Below are 22,976 nucleotides of genomic sequence, written 5' to 3' on the forward strand. Positions count from 1 at the left end.
TTTAAATTTAATTTAATATAAATAAATGCCTTATATTTTTCAACACAATATATTAGCCATGATAAAAAAATAATAGTTTTATTTTGATAATATAATTATAAATACAATATAATAGAGCGATAAAAAAATAAATTTATAAATTTTTTTTCTTAAATACTAATATTAAAATGCCTTATTATAATTAACTATATATATATATTATGTAATTATTTTTACTTAGAACAATTAAAATAAATTATTAACTGGCTATATAGTTATTTATACATATATAAAATAAAATAATTAATGTTACATTCAGATGTCTTTTTAAATTGGAGCTTGAAGATGTTGACACTGATATAATACTTTTTGGACACATTTTACATTTGTTTTGATTTTAAAACAGTGAAATATTTTTGATATTTGGGCCATGGTAATTCTAATTCATCTAATATTGAATTTTGATTTTCAGAATCTGATGATGAAATATTTTTATCCATGCAAATGCTAATCTATTAAATTAAAATATAAAATATTCAAATTAATAAACTTTAATCTTATCTTCTCTAGCAGTAGCACGTTATGGTACGTTAATTGCAATATGAAAGAGGAAAAAGTAAAAACAGCTGATTAAAAAATATAAGACTTTTTTGTTAAAAAATTGGATTAAATATTAATTTTTCAAATAAATAAAAATATAGGATTTTGTTAAAAAATGCGGATTAATATTAATTTTTCAAATAAATAAAAATAAAAAGTGTTTTTAAAATTGAACGAACGTAAAATTGAACGCGTTCATCAAAGAAAAGGAACGCGTTCAAAGTTCGTAGGAACGCCGTTCATCACCTTTTTTCAAAAAAACGAACTTCGTGAACGCGTTCGTTTACAACACTACTAATAAATTGTAACAAAAATAATATTACAATAGTAGCATATCATTTTTTATTAAAAAACATCAAATAATAAATAATATGTTGTTTTCCTTTAAATAAATGCATTCGCAATATATTTATTATTTCGCAGTAATGCGCTCGCGATAATGACTTCGCGCAAACATATTCGCGATAAAAAATTCGCTGTAAAGTATACGCGTTTCGATAAAATGTATTTGCTTTAATAAATTCGTGGTTAAGGTTTCGTGGAAATAAAATCGCGGTTAAGGTTTCGCGGAAATAAAATCGCGGTTAAGGTTTCGCGGAAATAAATTCGCGACAATGGCTTCGCGAAATTGTCTTCGCTATAAATGTTTCGCAAAAAACTTTTCGCGATAAATGACATTCGCGAAAAAGTGTTTCGCGTTAAAAGTTTCGCTGAATTGACCTGATTTTGTGGAGGCCGATCCGATATTCCATTAAATTGATATCGACCTATAACCGATCCGATATCATATCTAATTGGTATTCTGTAAAGATACCAATGGTTTTAATTTTTAATATACTTTTTATTAGTATAACATCTATTATTTTACTATACCATAACATATGTCATTTAAATATATTATAATGATCAGTTATAGTTTATATTCAATTCAATTGAAATTCTAAAAGTATATAAAATATTTTTATTGATAAATTGCTTATTTGTATAATAAGTAATAACATTAATCTATTTACATAATTAGTAATAAACAAATATATTATGAAATTTGAAATTAATAGTTAAAATTAATATATCGAAGATTTCTTTTTAGAAATACCAAAATTTCCAATTTATCAAAGATCAGTCTGCGGTGATGGGGACTATCAATATCACTTCACTAGCATCACTAAAAAAAGATTCTGAACAGATTATTGAACACTTTTTTAAACAGAATGCGAAAAAAAATAACTATATGGCAGAATGTTTATTAACTAATTATTACTATTAAAAAAATTAAACATAAAAATGGATTTCGATTTTATTTATAAAAATAAATGGTTTTTAGATATAACTTTTTTTAAATTTTGTTAAAAGCGCCATTTTTTATCAGATCGGATCGGAAAATTTTATAATATTTGCCGATAACCGATATTTTAAAATGGGCGAAATATCGGCCCGATCTGTTATAAAATATCGGTACATCTCTAATTCATTGTAACCAAAATAATTGAGTCTACTCTTGACATGTAAAAATAACTAATCCTTTACAAACGTGGCCTTTGTATCACAAATTAATACTTATATCAGTCAGTCACATGTAAAAGTAGGTACAAACGGTTTTATTCAAGAAAATGGAAGATTCACTATTCTGATAAAAGTGTAAATTTAAATAGAATCATTATTGACAGTCATATTAAAAAGATTATTTATTTTGTCTAACTCTAAAATAAGATATATTATATTTGGTGATAAAAACTTAGTTAAGTGGTAAGAGATCATAGAATATAAAAAATTAATGGATAAAGAAAAATAGTTAACAATATTTTACATATATTGTTTTAAAACAAACAAATCGGTACATCAGCTGCGTCACAGTTGGATAGTAGGAGGCTCAAGCCCCCTCAATAAACATTTTGAAGCAAATTTAAAAAAATATTGAGTTTTATTTTTTAAAAAAAGATTTTTAGAACCCATTGAGTAGTAGTTAACTGAAAAGTGGAGGTGAAGCCATGCCTAGATTAGTACTGATAGTAAATAATATATGATTTTACGTTTAATTAAAACGCCAAAATGTAGTATGGGTAAACTGCAGTGAAATATACATTATATATAAGGTAAAGATATAGCATATTTTTAGGAGCACTGTTTTTATTTTTATATTAATCAGTAACAGCGTTATGATATAAATCCGATAAGAATTAAGGTTGATATTTTCTGTTCTCGCCCGGAATAAGGTCGTTTTCTGTCCTATGAGCGGAAAAATAGCGATGGAGGGGGGGGGGAGTTACAAGGCTAACAAAAGAGTGGCCTGAAGAGCCTCCACTATTCACAAATCTTTATATCTACTAAATTAGGAAACGAAAGACCGGAACTTAGAGAAAGAAAGTCACCAATATATGCCTAGTGATTATACCTACAAAAATACGAATCGAATAATGGATTTATTCGTATTCATTTAAATCGAATAATTCATTATTCGTATTCGTACGAATAATAAAATGATTATTTGATTCGATTCGTCGAATATTCTATTCAATTCGAAAATTTCAATTAACCATAAATTAAAAAAAGATAGAATATTAAATTTATTTTGTAAAATTTAACTGGATAAAAGACAGAAATTTTATTAGTAAGATCATATAGAATCATACATATATAGTATATTTATATATAATGTAGAAAAATCAATATAATATTCCTATCATGTAGAAGACAAATATACCAACGACAAATTTTTTAAACACAAAGTTTTTGCAAAAAGTCAAATTTATGTCCATCATCACTATTTTCCCTCGATGAAGAATCTTTTTAAGATAGATTTTTTGTATATGTTAGCATCAATGTTTCTTTTCCGACAATATAATTTTTACTTAAATCATTTTTTGAGCTCGTTTCAATAAATTTAAAAATCGGATTTTACCAGAAATATATTCCATCATGTTTGGAATACTTATCTTATGAATTGTAGACAATTTTGCTGTTAACATTTGAGTCATTTATATTTTGTATAAAAAATATATGGAAAAGTTTATTAAAAAATTGTCTGAAATTCATAGGGTAGGTATTGTAAACTTCGGGTAAAATCATATTTTTAAATACCCGCTCAAAAATGATAACTTGAAAAAATAACACATTGTAGGAAAAAATATATTGAAGCCTACATATACACAAATAACACATTTTCACCAAAATTTATTTTGAGTATTTCTTTTAAAAGATATTCAATGATTCCAATTGTCATCAATGGGCAAAATACAAGTTAATTTAAAAATTATTTTATTCCATATGAAATGACAAATAACAATTTCGATTATTATCACATAAATAAGTATTACATTTTTGCAAATATTCTTGAATAGGCTTCTTCGTTATACTCACACCTTGGCTTAATGATTACAAGCATTGGGTGTTGACATACTTGAACATATCTTATATCTGATAGAGGTGCAATATTGATAGCTTTTCTTTTTTTACAACTATGTTGGAAGGTCTTCCGGTCTTATCCTTTTCCGCTAGCATCAACCCTTTTGCTATCTGCGATTTAAATACCGGCGATGTATTAAATTTTATACTATTTAATGCTTTCATATGGCCCTATAAAGGAGCCAGGCATTTCTTACACAAGAATCTAATAAATGGATAACCAGGGATGCGAACCCGGCAAGATTTTTGCACGGGTCCGGTTTAAGGTTAAAAAATAAGTGGGTTCGGTTTATTTTTGAACCCGGGTTTAGTTTCGGGTTACGCTCGGGTTTAAAATTTTTTGAATTTAAAAAAAAATATTCTATATTTAAATCATAATTAAAAAAGACATAAATTTGGTATAAAGAATAAATTTTTTATTTTATTTATAGGCAAAATATAGTTAAAAATATAAAGCATAGTCATGTATAGATTTTAAAAAAAAATTTATTTAGACGTATTTCATTAAATTAACAATATCCAATATAATAATTTTTACTTTGACTTGTTCACTTTCACTTTGGAATGAGTTAAAAATTAAAAATAAATGGTGTAAATGAATTTAATTGTTTAAAATCTATTAACAATCCAATAGGAATCTTTGAAAATAAATTTAAAAATGGAGTAAATGAATTAAGTTGTTTAAAATTTATTAACACTTACTTAATTGGAAATATATAAAATGTCAAGTAAATTATTAATATTTGTATTTACAATTATACAAATATATTATATTAATTTAAACAATACACTGAACCAGGTTGAGCCTGGGTCCAAAAAAATTTCCCAGGTTCGGTTCGGGGTTTTGAAAATTTATAAACGGGGCTCAGATTCGGGTTCAAATTTTTTCCCCAAAAACCCGGGTTTTCTTATCCAGGTTCGGGTTCGAACCCTTTGAAAACTATTCTCATATTATATCGTTTCCATTTAATATCTGTCCGTTAATTCCACCAGCAATTCGCGTAGATCTACTCCACTCATTCTTTCATTAAGAAGAACGATATCCCCACTAATACCTAATGAATTAGTTATTTCTCTGGTATAATTCAAAATCTCATATAAACCTTAAAGAGCCTCATAGGGTAAAAACATTTATCCCTCATTCATGGGGCTTAGATTTAATGTATTGTCGTCTTGAGCCTCCCTTAATTAATTCGCATATAGTTAGCTTCTCCTCAAGTTGAGTATATTTTAGTTGGCATATGAAGGGTTGAATTTTGAATAAATTGTTATATCCTTTATCTTCCCTATTCATCATATCATTGTTATTATTAATGTAAAAAAATTTCTGGATCAAAAGGTTGCAGGACATATCCGCTACCTGTGGAATAGAATAGGTTTTAATAGACCAATTCTAAACTAGTACATAAGTGTATCCCAATAAATTTTTCGATTACCACTTAAATGATGTAGGCAAAGGATAATTTAAGTAGGTTAAAGGTCTGTCGGAGATAAGTGTAGTAATATTTAAATGCATATTGATATAAAAACATCTCATTACATGTTATTTATATAAAATATGGAATTAGGACCTTTCCCTAACTCCAGGAAAACTTACTAATAGACATTAGATAATCAATATAGGTAACTATTATTAAGATCTAATTAATCCCCCCCCCCGTTTCCATAACCCTAAATCTAAATATCCTAATCCTATTTATTGATAAAAATATTTTAGTGCAAAGAAATGACCATTTTAAAAAGATAAATTTTAAATAAAAATATTACTATATATATATTATTATTTATATTTTTAGCAAGTTTTGATAATCAGAAATATGAATTAAAATTTTGGCGCGAAAACAGTACGTAAGATAACATACAAATCAAAGCGAGTTAATAACAAAATACGAAACAGCAAATATTAAAAATTCAGAAGTTATCAATGGTCATTTTTAATGCATATAAAATTAAAATACTAATGAAAAATCGGGTGAGAAAGGGTTAAATAATTTCTAGACAATAGATACGATAACAATTAATACATGTTTAATAATTTTAAGAATGCGTGTTTCCATAAATGGTTTAGCGAACTCTTTCTTATTGCAAAAAAGAAGTAAAATATACAGTGTACAATATAACCCTTAATATTTTTATCGCATTTAGCGTTTTGAGGAGTCCCATAAATTAATTCTTCACATAAGCGGGGCTTTCGTTTTCAAAAAATATGATTTGTCAAATTTATAATTAGATTCACAATGGCGTTACGAGTATAAATATTCATTACGAAATATATAATTTTATTTAAAATTACAATTTATTCAAAAACAATAAGGCTTAATTTCGTTAATTGTTTCGTAGTTTAAATCTTTACACGTAATTTGGGTTAATTTATTATGGCTTCTCTTTTATGGCATTTGACTTCGAACTTGGCGATAATGAATTAGCGGTTTTTAATTTTTTTTCTAAAATATAAGCATCAGGAGGTTCGATCCTTTTGTAATATTGTTCCTTGATATCTTTAATTTCGAAACCGAATTTTTGGTAAAACTTTATGGCCACTTCGTTGCTTATTTGTACATGTCTATAAAAAAATAGAAAATATTGGCAAAATTATTAAAATAATAAAAACTTTTTGTTAAATTTAGAGTTCATTATAACCAGGGTTATGGACACGAATTCAGGTTCAGGAATTTTAATCTCTTTTTAACGGAAATTTGATAACAGAAACTTACAAAACCGATTTTCTAAAGAGATCGATCCCGCCTCGTGTCCATATTATGCCGGGTTCAATGGGTTGCCCATAAATCGGTCTCTGTTTGGTCTGTGGTCTCAAAATGCCTAACCAAACAATTTTAAACTCGAATTTGGGTCCAGAATCCTGGTTAAAACTGACTTGTCATGATAATACTTTCACGACAAAGAACCCATAATTTGATTATAATTATGAAATCCTACTGTTCGTGGTAAATAAAAAACAGTTTCTGATTATAATTTTTTCTATATAATAAATTTACAACTTTATTTATATAAAAATGTTTAACCATATAATTAAAATATTGAATTGAAAATTTTAACAATGAATTTTTAAAAAATCGAATCAATGTATATAAAAAAGGAAGGGGGCAAGATATTATCTCAGTGATGTGTGGATAAAAATTTCTATCGGGTATATAATTCATAATTGAGTGAGGTCGCCAATCTCGAAACTATCATGCTTTACTATTTTATAAGGATTTCCTTTTGCAATTATTTTATAAATTTTAATAAAATATTTATAATTAATATCCAATCCAAATCAATAGTAAACACATATACTATCTCTGATTGCAAAGTTGATAGGATCGAGATCAAAAGATCGACGACCTTAATTATATCCTAAATTTGGCAATTTTCCCAGATTTATGATGAAAATAATCTGCTAAAGCTGTTGATTATTTTACTATGAATAAAATGGTCCTGCTAAGCATCAATCATTTTTTTTTATCTATTGAAAACATGATTTTATTAAATGGGTCAGATAGCTTGGAATTTAATCATGATTGATAGATAAGAGATTGGTTGAAGATATAAAATTAGCCACATTCAATTACTACTTCGGTTTCATTGCTTGTTAAATTTGAAACGTATTTGAAGGTTAGAAAAATAATAATGTTGATTTTAAGGATGGTTGATTATAAAAACAAACAGCCATATAATAATAATTAAATAATATACTTATCAAATTTAGATATAATTAACCTTTTTTTAAATTTTGTAGATAACCAAACATATTAAAAATGATTAAATTGCTTATATAAACAATTGATTTATCTTCAGAAGAAGAGTTAATTAAACCATATTTAAAATAATATAATATTCTTTATCAGAAAAAGGGAGGAGAGCAAGATTAATAAAAATGTTAATTTTTGGGACATACTAAATAATTGCCACAAAACTAATATTCAAGATATTTTAAATTAAGAGTATTAACATATATTTTAAATTTGGATAATGCAAGAGGACGCCCTATTGGGAAATAACAGTAATTAAAATTAAAAATAATAACACAATTATTTTATTAGTCAAAAAATAAAATTTTAAATTTGGTTTAAAAATTTTATTTGCATTCATATTCGTGTGTTAAAAAATTTTAAACAGTTAGATAATATCATCTTATTTTTAATTGACAGTCCGATTTTCATTTGGCAAAACAAATTAGCTCATGATATATCAATATATATTTTTTCAATGATTTCCGAATCTCCTGAAGCATTAACTAAGAAATATTATATTAAGGTAAACAAAAATTATCATGCATAATATTTTCAATCTAAATCTGTAACTTCTCTAATTTAAATATAAAAAATCTCAATTTAAAGCAAAAAAATAAATTTTTCTGATTTTTAAAAAAATAACAAATTTTGGTAACCGTACAATGTAACTTATGCTATACACAGTCAGAAATCTAAAATTTTATAAATATTAGATAATCACATATACAAGCAAAACAATATTGCATTGTTAATAGGATAATACTTTTAACCTTTCCCTACACTCCACTAATAGGCTTTAGCTACTAGGCATAACCAAGTCCATTTAATTTTATGTAATAATTTGCTAGATTTGTGGATGCCAAAAAAATATTTTATTTTTTTCAACATCCCTAAAAAAATTTTAAAGGGATTTGATCGCGCTATATTCTTATTATGAATTATTTCATGAGGAAAGTTTCCTATGATTATCCATTCCTGATAGATTGTTTATAATATTTGAAGGAATTATTTCTGTCCTTAACAATTCATTTTTTTAAAACATCCCAATTAATCCTCAGCTCTTATAACAATTTCCCAAGTCCACCATTTATCTCAGTCCCAATCTCTTCTTAATTCACTAATTAAGGGAGATGAAAAAAAGGATGAAATTATCATCTTACCCCTCCCCTTAAGAAACGCCTATTTTTAAAACAACAGAATAGAAAACGGAAAAAAATATTATTATAAAAAGAGGATATGTTATTTTATAAAATGGATTATAAAAATTGTTATTATTTTGAATATTGGTTTTATATAGAGTAGTGTTGTTAAAGGGTTCGATTTGAGCCGATTTTTAAAAACGAGCCAGGAAAATATTGCCTAAGCGAGATTTCGCCAATAGATGTTCCTATGTGCCATCTATGAGCAAAATCTTTAGGCTTGCATAATATTTTTTCTTAATAAAATATTGAGTTAGCCGTAAAATCGGCTTAAATTGAGCCGTTTAACAACACTAATATAGAGTATATAAAGTTGGGTACATGGGTTCTGTATACCAAAAAATTGTAATTTTGTTTGTTATATAATTGTAAATCAAAATAATTAAATTTTTATTATATAAAAATACTTTATTATTGATTAATTATATTTTTATTAAAATATTAATGTTTATAAGATAAAATAGTATACAAATAAAACGTGTTTTAAAATTTGATTTTTTGTGTCATATATGAAAATAAATAAAAATCAAGAAGTAGGATAACATTGGGGCTCATAGTCATTTTAAAAACTTAAAGTTTCGATTTGCATATATTTTCTACCTTTGTTTTTCAATCATTGACTTGATCATAAATATAAAATTTAATATTCAAATCAGGGTTGGCAAGTCGCTCAACTAACCCGTCAAATTCGGTCAATTGACTGAAGGATATATGTGAAAAACTATAGTTTAATGAACTAATATGTATGTAAAGCATCAATCTAATTAATTTACAAATTATTTTAAAATATATTTGTAAAGGCGTCAATTTAATAATAATTTTATATAAAAATATAAAATTTTCATAAAAAAAAATTTTCTCATAATTAATTTGATTGGATCTAAATATAAAAATATAATCATTTTACTTAAGCATGGTTTAAGAAAATTACTAATTGTCAATTTATATTACATTATGTACAATTATCCAAACAAGATAGGCATCATTAATAAAATGTAATGAGCAAATATAAATATGCAAGAAGGCTCTGAGAGCAGCTGTTGAAGAAGTTGGTCTGAGAGAAATTACCAATAATATATTATATGATATTTTGGACAAAAAATTTAAAAATTTTAACTATTCATAAACATTTAGCTATCTAATTGACCTTGGCTCAGGTAAAAACCTAGATGGTTAATTTAGAAAACAAATAATACATTAATGTCCATGATTTTATAATTTACCAACCTAAAGAAAAAATATTAAAGATAAGTTTGAAAAAGAAAACAATCCAAATACATGTGCTCACACTGCACTGCTGATTATTTATTAGATCTCTTATATAAGGGGAACATCTTACTTGAGTTTGAAGAAACATATCCATATAACATAATACACAAATTAGTCATTTCATAAAGAGATGATCATCAGAATATTTTAAGTAATATCATAAATTTCAGAAGCAAAAGCAATGTATTTAATAGCCAAAATATGTGGAAACCAGTAACTTTCATAAAACGATCAGATTTCGGGCTCAAGTTGGAATGAGCTTTGTTCACCTCGAATATTAAGAGATAGAAGATCTCGACAACCAGAAAATTGGCAGGAGTATATCATAACCTAAGACTGATTAAAAAATGCTGAAGAAAATGATAAGATTTTACCATGGAGAGTGAAATATTAATTATAGAATTTAGAAAATAATTTAATATACATATATTTTTTACTATTATATATAAAATAGAATTAATATTTTCTTAAAAAACATTTATTTAAATTTGACCATATTTGCTGGTCAAATATTGGTCAATTGACTGAATCTTATTTGACTGATCAAATGCACAACCCTGATTCAAATTGATATAGTTTTTAATTATAACTAATTATTTAGCACCAAAAATAGGTAAAAGATTAATTTTTATATCTTAAATCCCATTATCTCAAATAATTAATTACTAATGAGCAAAATTTTTTAATCTATATGTTGTCTATAAATTATTATCAAAATTGAAAGTGATGCAAAAAATTGTAATAATAAAAAAATGAAAATCAAATATTTATAAAATAGAAATAATAAATATTCTATATAACTTACAAATATATTGTATCAATTCTATTATCTTTTTCACAAATATGAAATACATGATTGAGCATATGAGATCCTAATAAAATATTTTTCAAAAAAACATATTTAAGTCAAAATTATAAATATATAAGTTTATTGTATAAAATTTATGAAGATATTCAAATAAATATGTTATACAATAACTGCCAGTCCTACCAATTTAATGTTATTTTAGGCTATATAAAATATTTTTTAATTATATAATTCTAGCATGCCTACAAATAACATATCATTGTTTAATATTTTAACAAGTGCAATATAAATGTATTAAAGTAAATATTATTAGATTCTAAATTATCAAATAAGAATATTACAATTATTTATAACTAAGTCTATTTTATAACCTATTCCAAGATTTCGATAAGGAGCTAAACAACCTAAGGTCATAATATAAAGCTTAGTTTTGCCATCTATAGTATCGATTCTGCAGCATACTCCTCCCACGACTATATCATTGAAATAAACTAAAAAAAAATAAGATTAGATAAAAAAATCAAGTCATTCATACCTAATTTGGCTAAATCACCCACTTCTAGAACATCTTTATAAAATTTTTCATTATAAGAAACCGGAAAGACAACTTGATTAACTAGCTTTAAAAGTTTTACATTATGGTGTGTTATATCTCCCAATTGAATGTTGTGATTTTCCAATCTAAAAAAATATGTAAATAAATTTAAGCAAATTTTAACTTCATTTCAAGGATAGCTGGATAAAACTATTTAATATTAATAAATTCAATTCAGGCAGAATCATGTATATAAAGTTTAAAAACTTTAAAGATATCTGAAAGTAGTGGTTAGGATTTAATATATTAAAATTCCTATCACTAAAGTATATTTTACGATATATATATAGTTATTTTTAAAATTAAAATAATGCAAATATAAATTTTTTTTTAACAGAACAATTATTTCTGTATATATTGGCATATTATTATGCATATTTAAATAATAGAGGTATCAAAATTAATCATATTTGATCTTAATTCAAATATTATGAATATTGAAAGTCTTCAAAATAAAAAATAAATGTATATACAGATATATATATAAATATAACTATATATAATAACTATATATAAATATAACTATATATATATATTAATTATAAATATGATTACGATATTAATACATGTATTTTAAAAAAAAATTTTTATCTTATTTACAAGTGTTTTTAGTGATAATATATTTCAAGCGGTCATTTCAAAATTAAAACAATTATTATGTCGTTTTCAAGAGCGAAAATCAAACGTTTTAACGATATAATCAGTAATTAATATATAACTTATTTATATATGATTTTAAGGTTATGGGCCTCCAGTGGGTACATATGATCCTAAAATTTGTGGAAGTAAACATAACTCAATATTTTCTAAAACTGAACGCTTCAAAGAAATGAGTAAATTATAATTATTTGGCAATTATAATTATAAATAGATGAGACTGATTTACCATACTATAAATCCGATACGGATATTATTAAATATTCTAGAGATAATGGAAATAATAATGTATACAGAACTCCTAAAAATTTTAAAAAAGTATTTTTTTATATATAATTATACATATTTATCAAATATGTTAGAAAATTAATGCTACATGCCAAGAAAATTTTTTGCCTGAAAAGTTGAAGCGATTAGAATTAGATATACGTTTGATATTATAACAAATACATATTAATAAAATATATACAGAGTTGTACAGTATTGCAAATTACTGTATCTTATATACAAGATATTTTTTGAAGAAATATCTTGTATTTATCTCTTTATTTAAATACTAAACTCTTATATAGCATTTGAAATAATCTCTGAGAATTATTTTCATGAAATCCTGATGGAATAATTGTTATTAACTTAATGTAAATGTTAATAATATATTATTAAATATACTTGTAATTTGCAATATTTGTTTTTTGATCAAATTTCATTTTGAGGAGGGATAATAATGGATCCCAGAAATTCCTCTTTAAAATTTTATTTCTTGAACATTTAAAATTTATCCTTTTAAAGAATTTTGTAAATAATTTCAGAGGGAGCTTAAATTTGACAAGTGGATAAATTATGATCCATTATAATATTTTTTACTAACAGTTATTAAAGTATTGGTATGTGACCTATAAAACATTTCTAATATTTTCCCCCATTGCTTCCTTTTTTTTCAATCCAAGATCTACAGGCTAGACAAAATTTAAAAACTATATATTGGTCTGAATTTTTGGTACTAAAAAATTTCAGGCAGGCCTCACAAATCTTTTTTTTAAATTATATTAATAGGCCATTCTAAGCATTAAAATTTTTTGTAGTTTTTAAAAAATGAGAAATTACATGTATTAGAATCAGGCACCCAAACCATTATTTATAGCTTCAGTTTGGTTACGATTCAGTATGTAGAAAATTATAATGGTTACGGTTCTTAAGAAGAAATTTATAAAGGTTCGGTTCACCTAATTAAAGGTTTGTTACGGTTAGAAATTTTTTTTTATTGAAGCAACACCATCTTCTAATTTTTTTATTATTATAAGCATCTATTTATTATATATAAAAAAATATATAAGATTCAAAATAACTCATTTTTAAATATATTATTTGATAAGTAATATATTTTCTAATATAAATGGATCCTTTTTGTTTGTTTTCACGGTAGCACAAATTTTAGCCCCAAAAAAGCCCTTTCTACAGAAACTTGTGTTTTGGGAACCGCCAGTACTATAAGAGCAAGTTTATATAATTCTGGATATTCAAATTATTTCCATTTCTAAAGTATAAAAACTGAATCGGTTTGACAATTTTTTATAAAGGTTCTTTAAAATAATTATATTGGTTACAATTATGTTTAGATATTTATAATGGTTTATCGGTTTGTTACGGTTCACTCTGGGCCCCTGATTAGAATGGTAAATGAAACTTCAGAATTTAAAAAAAATTATATTTTAAAAATAACAAGCTATTTTAATATGGCTGGCCAGATCCAAATAAGAAAAATCAAGTACCAAATCCTAGAACCAATACATCCCTTCTAGAGATCTGCAGTTCCCAAGCTGAGGTGGGTAATGTCTGAAAAAAAATTATTGGGCTGGGTGGACAAAAAGTAGAGATGTCTCGTCTGTTTAATAGAGAATAGAAGAAAAAATTTATTCTAAGGCCTATTTTCGAAATAATATATTTAGGGGAAAGAATTCTATGTGAGGGCATGAAAAAAATAAAATATAAACTTATTTAAATAAGATTGACAATACAATCCAAATTATTAGGTATTTTGATCATAATCTGAATTTTGATTTAATCTCAAAAAATTGTCAAATCATTATTAGCAGAAATAGGATGTATTATATAATGTATTAGGCATATTCATGAATTCTGGTATTGATAGAAGTAATAATCCATAAAGTATAGTGTTTTAAATTTTTACTATTCCCCAATATTATAAAGAGTTGTTTATTTTGATCTACAACTACATATATTTTGAGTCAGGCTTTATATGTAAAAAAACACAGGCAGCGATTTAAAAAAAATCAAGCTTAGTTGGGCAGCCTTGGTAAAAGAATTGGAAACACACCATTTGCAGAGCCTCTAATCTCTACTCCTATATATTTGTGTATAAAATAATATTTTCTAGGGGTGTACCAATACCACTTTTCGGAGGCCGATCCGATCCGATATTCCAGATATTTAATTGATATCGGCCGATAACCAATCCAATATCATATCTAATTTTGTATTCTGTAAGATACCGGTTTTAATTTTTAATATTCTTTTTATTAGTACAACATCTATAATTTTACTATACCATAACATATGTCATTTATATATATTTTAATGATCAGTTATAGTTTATATTCAATTCAATTGCAATTATTTATATAATAAGTAATAACATTAATCTATTTACATAATTAGTAATAAACAAATATTTTGAAATTAATATATAAAATTAATTTATCGAAGATTTCTTTTTAGAAATACCAAAATTTCCAATTTATCAGAGATCGGTCTGCGGTGATGGGGACTGTTAATATCACTAGTGTCACTAAAAACAGATTCTGAAGAGATTAATGAACACTTTTTTAAACAGAATGCGAAAAAAAATAACTATATTGCAGAATGTTTATTAACTAATTATTACTATTAAAATAATTAAGCATAAAAATATATTACGATTTTATTTATAAAAATAAATGGATTTTTAGATATAACTTTTTTTAAATTTTGTTAAAAGCGCCATTTTATATCGGATCGGAAAATTTTATAATATTTGCCGATAACCGATATTTTAAAATGGGCGAAATATCGGCCCGATCCGATATAAAATATCGGTACATCCCTAATATTTTCCATATAGAGATTTAAATTTTCAACTGATCAAAAATATTTTGCTTTTTCTTAAACTACAATTTTAGGTTTGGCATTGGCAGGTTTATGCTTAACCCCAGAGTAAGTTATAAAATGATACAAATTGGAAAATTATTTATTGCTCATGTATTTTACTTATCTTTGAACCAATTTACAAAATAAAGACATCACTTTTTTTAAATTTAATTGGGATGTAAATAGGGAAATTTTTAAATCCTTGGATTAAAGATTTGACTTGTCAATATTATAAATGTAAATAGTTTAGCATTATGTCTTGAGATGTACTGGTTTTAATACCAATCCTAAATCTTCCCTCTATGGATCCTGCTGGTTCTCATATATAAGCGTTTAATTTTTTAAAATATGAAGATTTTTAAGTAAATGTAAAATTTTTACATAATATTTTGTATAAAATATGTAAAATTTTTACATAATATTTTGTATAAAACATGTAAAATTAATTTTTTTTTTAAAGTATTTATTTACAACGCAAAATAATTTTATTAGATAAATAAAATATTGAATACTCTCAATTAATTATATTTATTCTAGTGTTGAGGATATGCTAAAAAATTAAAATATTTTTTGTAAAATCTGGTATTGGACCTGGCCTAGATATTAAAATTATTTAAGAAAATTGGTTTCCATTCATCTTTTGTCCTTTAATCTTATTTTTTAATATATTATTTTAAATAGAATTTTTGAAATGTATTTACCCATATCTAAATGTTTTATAAAATTTACCTATCCATGAATATGTAGAATGTAAAGAAACATTATTTAAAAAACAAATACAACAATTAAATGAAAAATTAAATGAGTTAACATCAGAATTAGCTGGGAAAATACAAGAAAATTCTTTTTTGATTGATGAAAACAGTCGTATTACGAAAGAAATTACATGTTATGATGAAACAACATCCAAAAAAGTATATAAATATTAACTAACACCCTTCATTTTATTTTAGATCATTAAATTTCAAAATGAAATTGAAGAACTAGAATCATTTAAATTACAAGTTGAAGGTAAACAACAATCTTTGACTGATAAGATCAAACAATTGAAACTAGATATACGTTAGACATTATAATATATAATATTTTATCACTAATAAAATAATAGAAAATAAAGAAATATTATTTAAAGAACAAACACAAAGAATAAGTGATAAATTAAATGAATCATCATTAGAGCTAAAGAAAGAGAAGCAAAAAAATGTTCTCTTGATTGATGAATACAATAGTATTAAAGAACAAATTGTATATAACAAGGAAATGGCATCAAAAAGAGTATAGTATAATTTACTAACTCCATTTTGAATGTATTTTAGCTTATTGAACTTCAAAAAAATATTAAAGATTTGGAAACATTTAAATCACAAAATAATCATGAATGTCAAAAATATGAATCACAAATCAGTTTAATATATATATGGAATAATATAATTGTATCTTTAAACCCTGTTATTGAAATTCTTTATTTAACCCCTAAGGGGTATACTGTGGTGTAGAAACACCATGGAGATTTAAATACTACAAGAAAAATCTTTGGATATTTTAACTTTTTTTAGTATCCTCCTATTTTATGCCTAAATATATTTATTCATAGATTTTTAGAATGTTTTTTAAACTGTAAACATAAACACTATAACTCATAAATAATAACAAATTTATACTAATATTTAAATTTTAATAAAATAAATTTAGTTATTGCTGCATGTTTTAAATAGATTTTAATTGTAAAAATGTATTTAAGGCTAACTTAATATGCCTAAATTAATTTAATATAGAAAGACCGGATTGTTAATCTTTACTAAAGCCCTATAATATATGAGATTAAAATTTCGAATTTTCAACTATTTCTCTTCCAATAAAAAAGGAAGTTTCCTTGATCATTCTGCATTTCATAAATAAGATCTTCGGGCATTCGAAATATTTATGATTCTATTGCCCCTCTAAAATTGATTTAGAAAGGTTTGGACCAGTTATCTGCTAATTATTAAATTATTATCCATAATTTAAATATTTTTTATCAAATTCTCTAATTTTCTATATTACCTAATCATCTTATATCTTATAATTTGAAAAATTAATAATGATTTTGGTATAGAAAAATTGGAAGAAGAACTGGAACTGGAAAGAAGAAAAGCCTCTGAACTGAAAACATATAACTTCGAGTTACAGGATAAATTAAGTTTGATATATTACACATATATTTTTGTAACAAACATTTTTTTAAAATTATTATATTTGTTTGTTTATTTTCCATTATTTGAATATTGAAAGATGATATCAAAGAAATTTTCAAAAAGGATAAAATCGTTTCAGAAGATCAAATCAACATGTTGAAGGTCGATTTGGAAGAGTACAAAAATGAGTATGATAAATTATGTGATAACTACAAAGAGGCCCAAGAGATTGTAAATGGATTTCAACTCGAAATACAGCAAATGACCTCTTACATTAATACCAAGGAAAATGAAATCAAAGTTTTATTTTATATATATCTCATTTTATTCTTATTAATGTCTATATTAACTTTAGTCTGAATAGAAATCGTTTTATTCATGTTAACCTTTGCAATTTCGAAATATCTAAGGTTTTATAAACAATATATTTTGAATTATTTATAGAATATCAACAACCTTTTAGAACAAAATAGTAATAATCAACAACAGATATTGAAAGAATACGACGATAATTACAAATTAAAAATCTCCTCTTTCAAAGAACAATTATCTCAAGAATCTGAAGAGACTTATAATAAACTCAAAATGTATAAACAATATTAAATTTCTATTGATGTTCTAATATAACCATTTTTTAAGTCCAAATAACCTTTTTGTTATAACTATTTTTATTGTCCTTTTGAAGTTAATTGTGTTTCGATTATTCGATCAAGATTTAATGTTTATTAAATACAATTTTAAAGAGGGGGTGAATATAAAAACAAAATTAACGAAAGTTTTAACAATCTAGATCCAGGAAATTTTTTTCAGAGCTTGTTACTGGTACAAATCTTGGAACCTATCTTTTAAATTTTAAAGGAACCAAACTCCATTTTAAAATTTTCACAGATCATATCTAACGAAAGTGCAAGTATATTTTGTATACAGTTCAAAATAGTGACTGAATCAATTTAGAGGGTTTCAAATTTTAAGACCAGAATGATCTAAAAATATTTGAAACTAGAACTCTTCAATTTCAAGATAGTTTAGTCAACATTACTAATATTTTAAAACATAAATAGACAACTATATTATCATTTTTTAACAATAAAGTTTAGTCATCACGAATCCCCAAAAGTGGATATACCTGCACATTGCCAAAAAGTGCCAAAGGATTAAATTTAATAAATGCACTAAAATATAGTAAAATGCCTTTTTAAAAGTATCAAACGACCAAATTTAATAGCAAATATTGAACTATAAAATAAATGAGCTAATACAATACTAAATTAGAAAATTTAAAAGTAATTGAGCAAAAATTCGCAAAATGTCGTTTAGCCTAAAAGTGCTAAAGAAATTTAATAGCAACCACTCAAATTATTTAATAAATGTGCAAATCTAATGGTAAATTAGCAAAATGTCGTAAAAAGTGCCAAGTGACATAATTTAATAACAAAACTCCACTTATATAATAAATTCGCAAAAATGTTATATCTTGGCACTTTTTAATGGCTATCGACAAGGCCCCCCAACCCAACAGGGAGGTGATATTTTGGTTTTTTTTGTTTACGGCAAAAAATGGGCCAAAAAGTTAATGCTTTGGGGAAATATCTAAAAAAAAGATGCATTCGTATCAAGGTTAATACATACCTTTATATCAGCGGTATATAAGCTGGACAAATTGTGCCAAATTTTATTTCAATCATTTTGGTTATGGCAGTAAAATTTATATATAATGTGAATACATGATTTAATCAATTAGTCCTAATACTACAATTTACAAATAAATACTATTTTTTGTACTTTATTTAAATACCCAAACAAATATATTATATAATTACGCAAGAAGAGTTTTTGTTACTAATTGTCATCATTTACATTATATTTAATTCGAAATCTTATATTAAAGAAAAAATAATAATTTTATATTTTAAATTATCTTGACTTATTAATATAGTTGGGTAATAGTTAAATGCTCGCTAATTAGACTCAATCTTCAAACGCATTCCAAGAAAATCCGTTAACATTCAGGCGTTGTAATTTATATTAGTTTCTTTCAAATTTGATCTATTATATTTTTAAGAAAAACCCCATGACTAAAATGTTGGTTTTTGGCTATGGCTAAAAATAGAGTTACCCAACTACTTATTAAAGATAATTTTTAATTCAAAATTGATTGGCATTCCATATAAGTTGCTTTTTGACTTTAAAAAAGTCTTATTGGGATTGGTCATAAAAGCATTCTAAAACAATCGTCTATTTTAAAGTTATAAGATATATATTATCATTTTAAAAAAATTATCTTATAAATTTTGAAACTTAAAAAAAAAATTTAATCTTTAATATCATGATTTTAGTTGTGAAACCACCCTCGATGAAGCTAACAAACAAATCATAGTGCTCAAGGTTGAGAAAGAGAATCTAGCTAAATTGAATGCCAAAGTGACGAAAGAATTGAAAAATTTTGAATTAGAACAAGCCGATACCATGGGTCATCACAATCACAAACAAAAAATCAGGCACGTTATAACTTTGAAAGAAGAAAATTTAAAGTTGAATGATGTAAATCATCATTTTATTTAATTTTTAATGTCAAATAACTATTTTACACACAATATCATTTTAGGAAGGGCACTTGACATCACTAAACAACTAATGTTCTATTTTTATTGTGCATTAAAAACATTCCTTTTTTTAAATATAGTCGAGCTCAGAAATTTCTAGAATTCTTATTATTTTTAACAACTTTAAATAGCAACTTATAAAATACAATAATTAGTTATAATAATATCGCCACCTCGTTTTATAAAATGATATAAATCCAAAATTTGATAGACATATTAATTATATTTGGAATAAGACACATTTATACTAAAAACATCTAAATCAAATTTATTAATTAATAGATAAATATTGTTGAAATATTTGTATATTGTTTATTTGATCAATTAATTTAAATTTATAGCTCTTAAGGTAATAGATTTTTCAGAGGAGCTATTAACTAGAATTAAGAATATTTTTAAAAAACTAAAATATGTTTATACAAAATTTTATGAAAAAAAATCTTCCCCGATATTTTATTTTCATTTCTCTTATTAATGTGTGAATAAGGAACTAAACAAAGTCAAGCACGATTTGAAAAAGAAGGACCAACTTTTGAAAGCTTATGAAGATAAGATGAATAGATTGGAAGGTAAAAAGAAATTTGATCCTAAATTAGCTTTTCAATGTCACATATTGAAAGAGGTTAATGAGAACAAAGAGAATATACTTTGATTTTTAATTTTTGTATAAATTATTTATGTGTAATATTATAAATAATATATAAATGTATCTGTTATAGTATAAAATCGATTGAAATTTTTTTTTAAATAAAATTCATTTTTTTTAATTGTTTTGCTTGCATATTTTGATTGATTATTTTTAGAAAGTCAAAAAAATCTTATTTTTATATATCACATTATAATTACAAAGACTTAATTGTATATGATTAAAATTTAAAAGAGGAGTCATGAAATTAATTTTTATACCATCTTAATTTTCAAGAAAGGAGGGAGCTATTAGTTCTTCCTCCGTTTTATGGCGATTTCCAGGTTTACTCAGGTAGGCCCGTTTTCCCTCTGATTTTTCTTTTCCATTTCTGACGGTCCTGAACATCAATATTTGTAAGATTCTTGCTTTTCATATCCGCCGCTATCACATTTGTCCACGTCATCTTGGGCCTTCTTCTATGTCTTGTTCCTCTTCCATCAAGGTGCATCTCTTTACCCAGTCATCTTTTGTCATACGTTCCACATGCCCAAACCATCTTAGTCTATTTCGTCGCATTACCACTCCTATCATTTCTATACCCTATCTTCGCAATTCCTTGCTAGTTTTTTTCTCTCAGAAAAACGCCACACATCCATCTAATCATTCTCATCTCTGTTTTTTCTAATTTGGCTTCGTCAGTCGCTTTCGTTGCCCATGTTTCGCCGCCATAAACTAAACAACTCATCATAACTTACGAAACTTTCCCCTTTAACTTCAGAGACCTTTTTATTTGTTAGAATAGGCGACATCTCTCTGAACTTCTTCCATGTTTGTCTGACCCTTGCAACAACGGCAGAATCTGCATCACCATCTGGGTTTAGCATATCACCCAAATAACAAAACTTATCCACTTTTTCTAGGGTTAACCTATTTCCAATATCCAAACCACCATTTTCTACGTTATCATTATTATGCACGATCTACAAATAAAAGTCATTCATGATAACATCAAACTTCCTTTTTTCCAGCTACATCTATTATATACCCATTTATGACATCTGGTGCATTAGATTGAATTTCTAACAACTCCCTTCCCGCATACAGCACAAGGCCACTTACCGGATTCCTCCATCTTTAGAATTTTCCAACCAATCGTCACCTTTGTCTTTGCTATATTCATTTTTATTCCCTTTGCTTCCATAGCCATCCTCCATTTACTAATTTTATCCCTCAATTCTTCCTCACTGTTTGCCATTAATATAAGGTCATCTGCATATAATAGCTCCTAGGGAAGTCCTTCGCGTATTTCTCTAGCCACCACTTCCATTACTAATATAAATAATAATGGACTCAGCACGGATCCTTGATGAAGTCCTACCTTCACTTCAAAGCCTTCACTATCACTATAATCCGTCAGTACTGCTGTTTGTACTCCCACATACATTTCCATCACTGCGATAACCAACCATTCCTCCACACCTGATTTTCTCAAGGCCCATCTAGTACACCCTGTCATATGCTTTATCCAAGTCAACAAACGCATAATATCGTTTCTTTTCTTTCACAAGATACTTCTCCTGTATTTGTCTCACCAAAAATGGCATCTGTTATGCCTTTCCCAGATGTAAAACCAAACTGCATTTCATCCATTTTAGTTTGTTCCCTTATCCGTTTCTCTAACACCCTCTCAAATACCTTCATTGCATGTTCCAAGATTTTAATAGCTCTCTAAGACCCGCAATCTAGAGGATCACATTTTCCCTTGTATACTGGGATAATTATACTTCTTCGCCAGTCCTCGGAAATAGTTCCATCTGTGACAATTTGATTTGCCAAATTCATTAACCATTCAATCCCTAAGTCATCAGGACCTTTAAACATCTCTGATACAACCATCGTTAAACCCGATGCCATCCCTTTTTACATCTTTTTCACTGCTCTCTTTATTTCATCTTTGCCAAATTTACACCCTGGACCTTCTACCTTTGCACAACTAACATTATTATCCCATTCATTTTCTTCGTTCAAAAGTCCTTCCATGTAGATCTTCCAGGTGTTCTTAACATTTCTATCAATCACCATTTTTCCTTCCATATTTTTCAAACATTTAACACCTACCACATTTTGCCATCTGCTTTACAATTCGAACCACATTTCTCATTTCTTCAGCGCATTCCATTTCTT

The 22,976-nt window shown here is 25.7% G+C and overlaps 3 protein-coding genes and 1 long non-coding RNA gene across 4 annotated transcripts; 2 read left to right on the forward strand and 2 right to left on the reverse strand.

Moving 5' to 3' along the window:
• Positions 1–5,782: 5,782 nt before the first annotated feature.
• On the reverse strand, positions 5,783–11,734 carry LOC135929546 (N-alpha-acetyltransferase 50-like). The gene is made up of 5 exons (XM_065466178.1): positions 11,711–11,734; positions 11,527–11,672; positions 11,363–11,482; positions 10,989–11,055; positions 5,783–6,544 (listed from the first exon to the last, which is right to left on the reverse strand). Exons 1-5 carry the CDS (start codon positions 11,713–11,715, stop codon positions 6,355–6,357), a joined length of 528 nt encoding a protein of 175 aa, XP_065322250.1. The 5' UTR covers positions 11,716–11,734; the 3' UTR covers positions 5,783–6,354.
• A 4,969-nt stretch (positions 11,735–16,703) lies between these two features.
• Positions 16,704–17,776, forward strand: LOC135929378 (uncharacterized). Its single transcript, XR_010572575.1, has 3 exons — positions 16,704–16,791; positions 17,483–17,566; positions 17,659–17,776. It is a non-coding gene; the product is annotated as an uncharacterized LOC135929378 (long non-coding RNA).
• Positions 17,777–17,822: 46 nt separating this feature from the next.
• LOC135930234 (hyaluronan mediated motility receptor-like) lies at positions 17,823–20,816 on the forward strand. Its single transcript, XM_065467017.1, has 4 exons — positions 17,823–17,861; positions 18,006–18,148; positions 19,898–20,102; positions 20,652–20,816. The coding sequence occupies exons 1-4, from the start codon at positions 17,823–17,825 to the stop codon at positions 20,814–20,816; spliced, it is 552 nt and encodes a 183-aa protein (XP_065323089.1).
• Positions 20,817–21,487: 671 nt separating this feature from the next.
• LOC135930236 (uncharacterized) lies at positions 21,488–22,047 on the reverse strand. Its single transcript, XM_065467018.1, has 2 exons — positions 21,895–22,047; positions 21,488–21,772 (listed from the first exon to the last, which is right to left on the reverse strand). Exons 1-2 carry the CDS (start codon positions 22,045–22,047, stop codon positions 21,488–21,490), a joined length of 438 nt encoding a protein of 145 aa, XP_065323090.1.
• Positions 22,048–22,976: the final 929 nt, after the last annotated feature.

This window comes from Gordionus sp. m RMFG-2023, chromosome 5 (genome assembly GCF_954871325.1).
Source record: "Gordionus sp. m RMFG-2023 chromosome 5, tfGorSpeb1-WG-v2, whole genome shotgun sequence".
In the NCBI taxonomy this organism is placed as follows: Eukaryota; Metazoa; Nematomorpha; class Gordioida; order Chordodea; family Parachordodidae; genus Gordionus; species Gordionus sp. m RMFG-2023.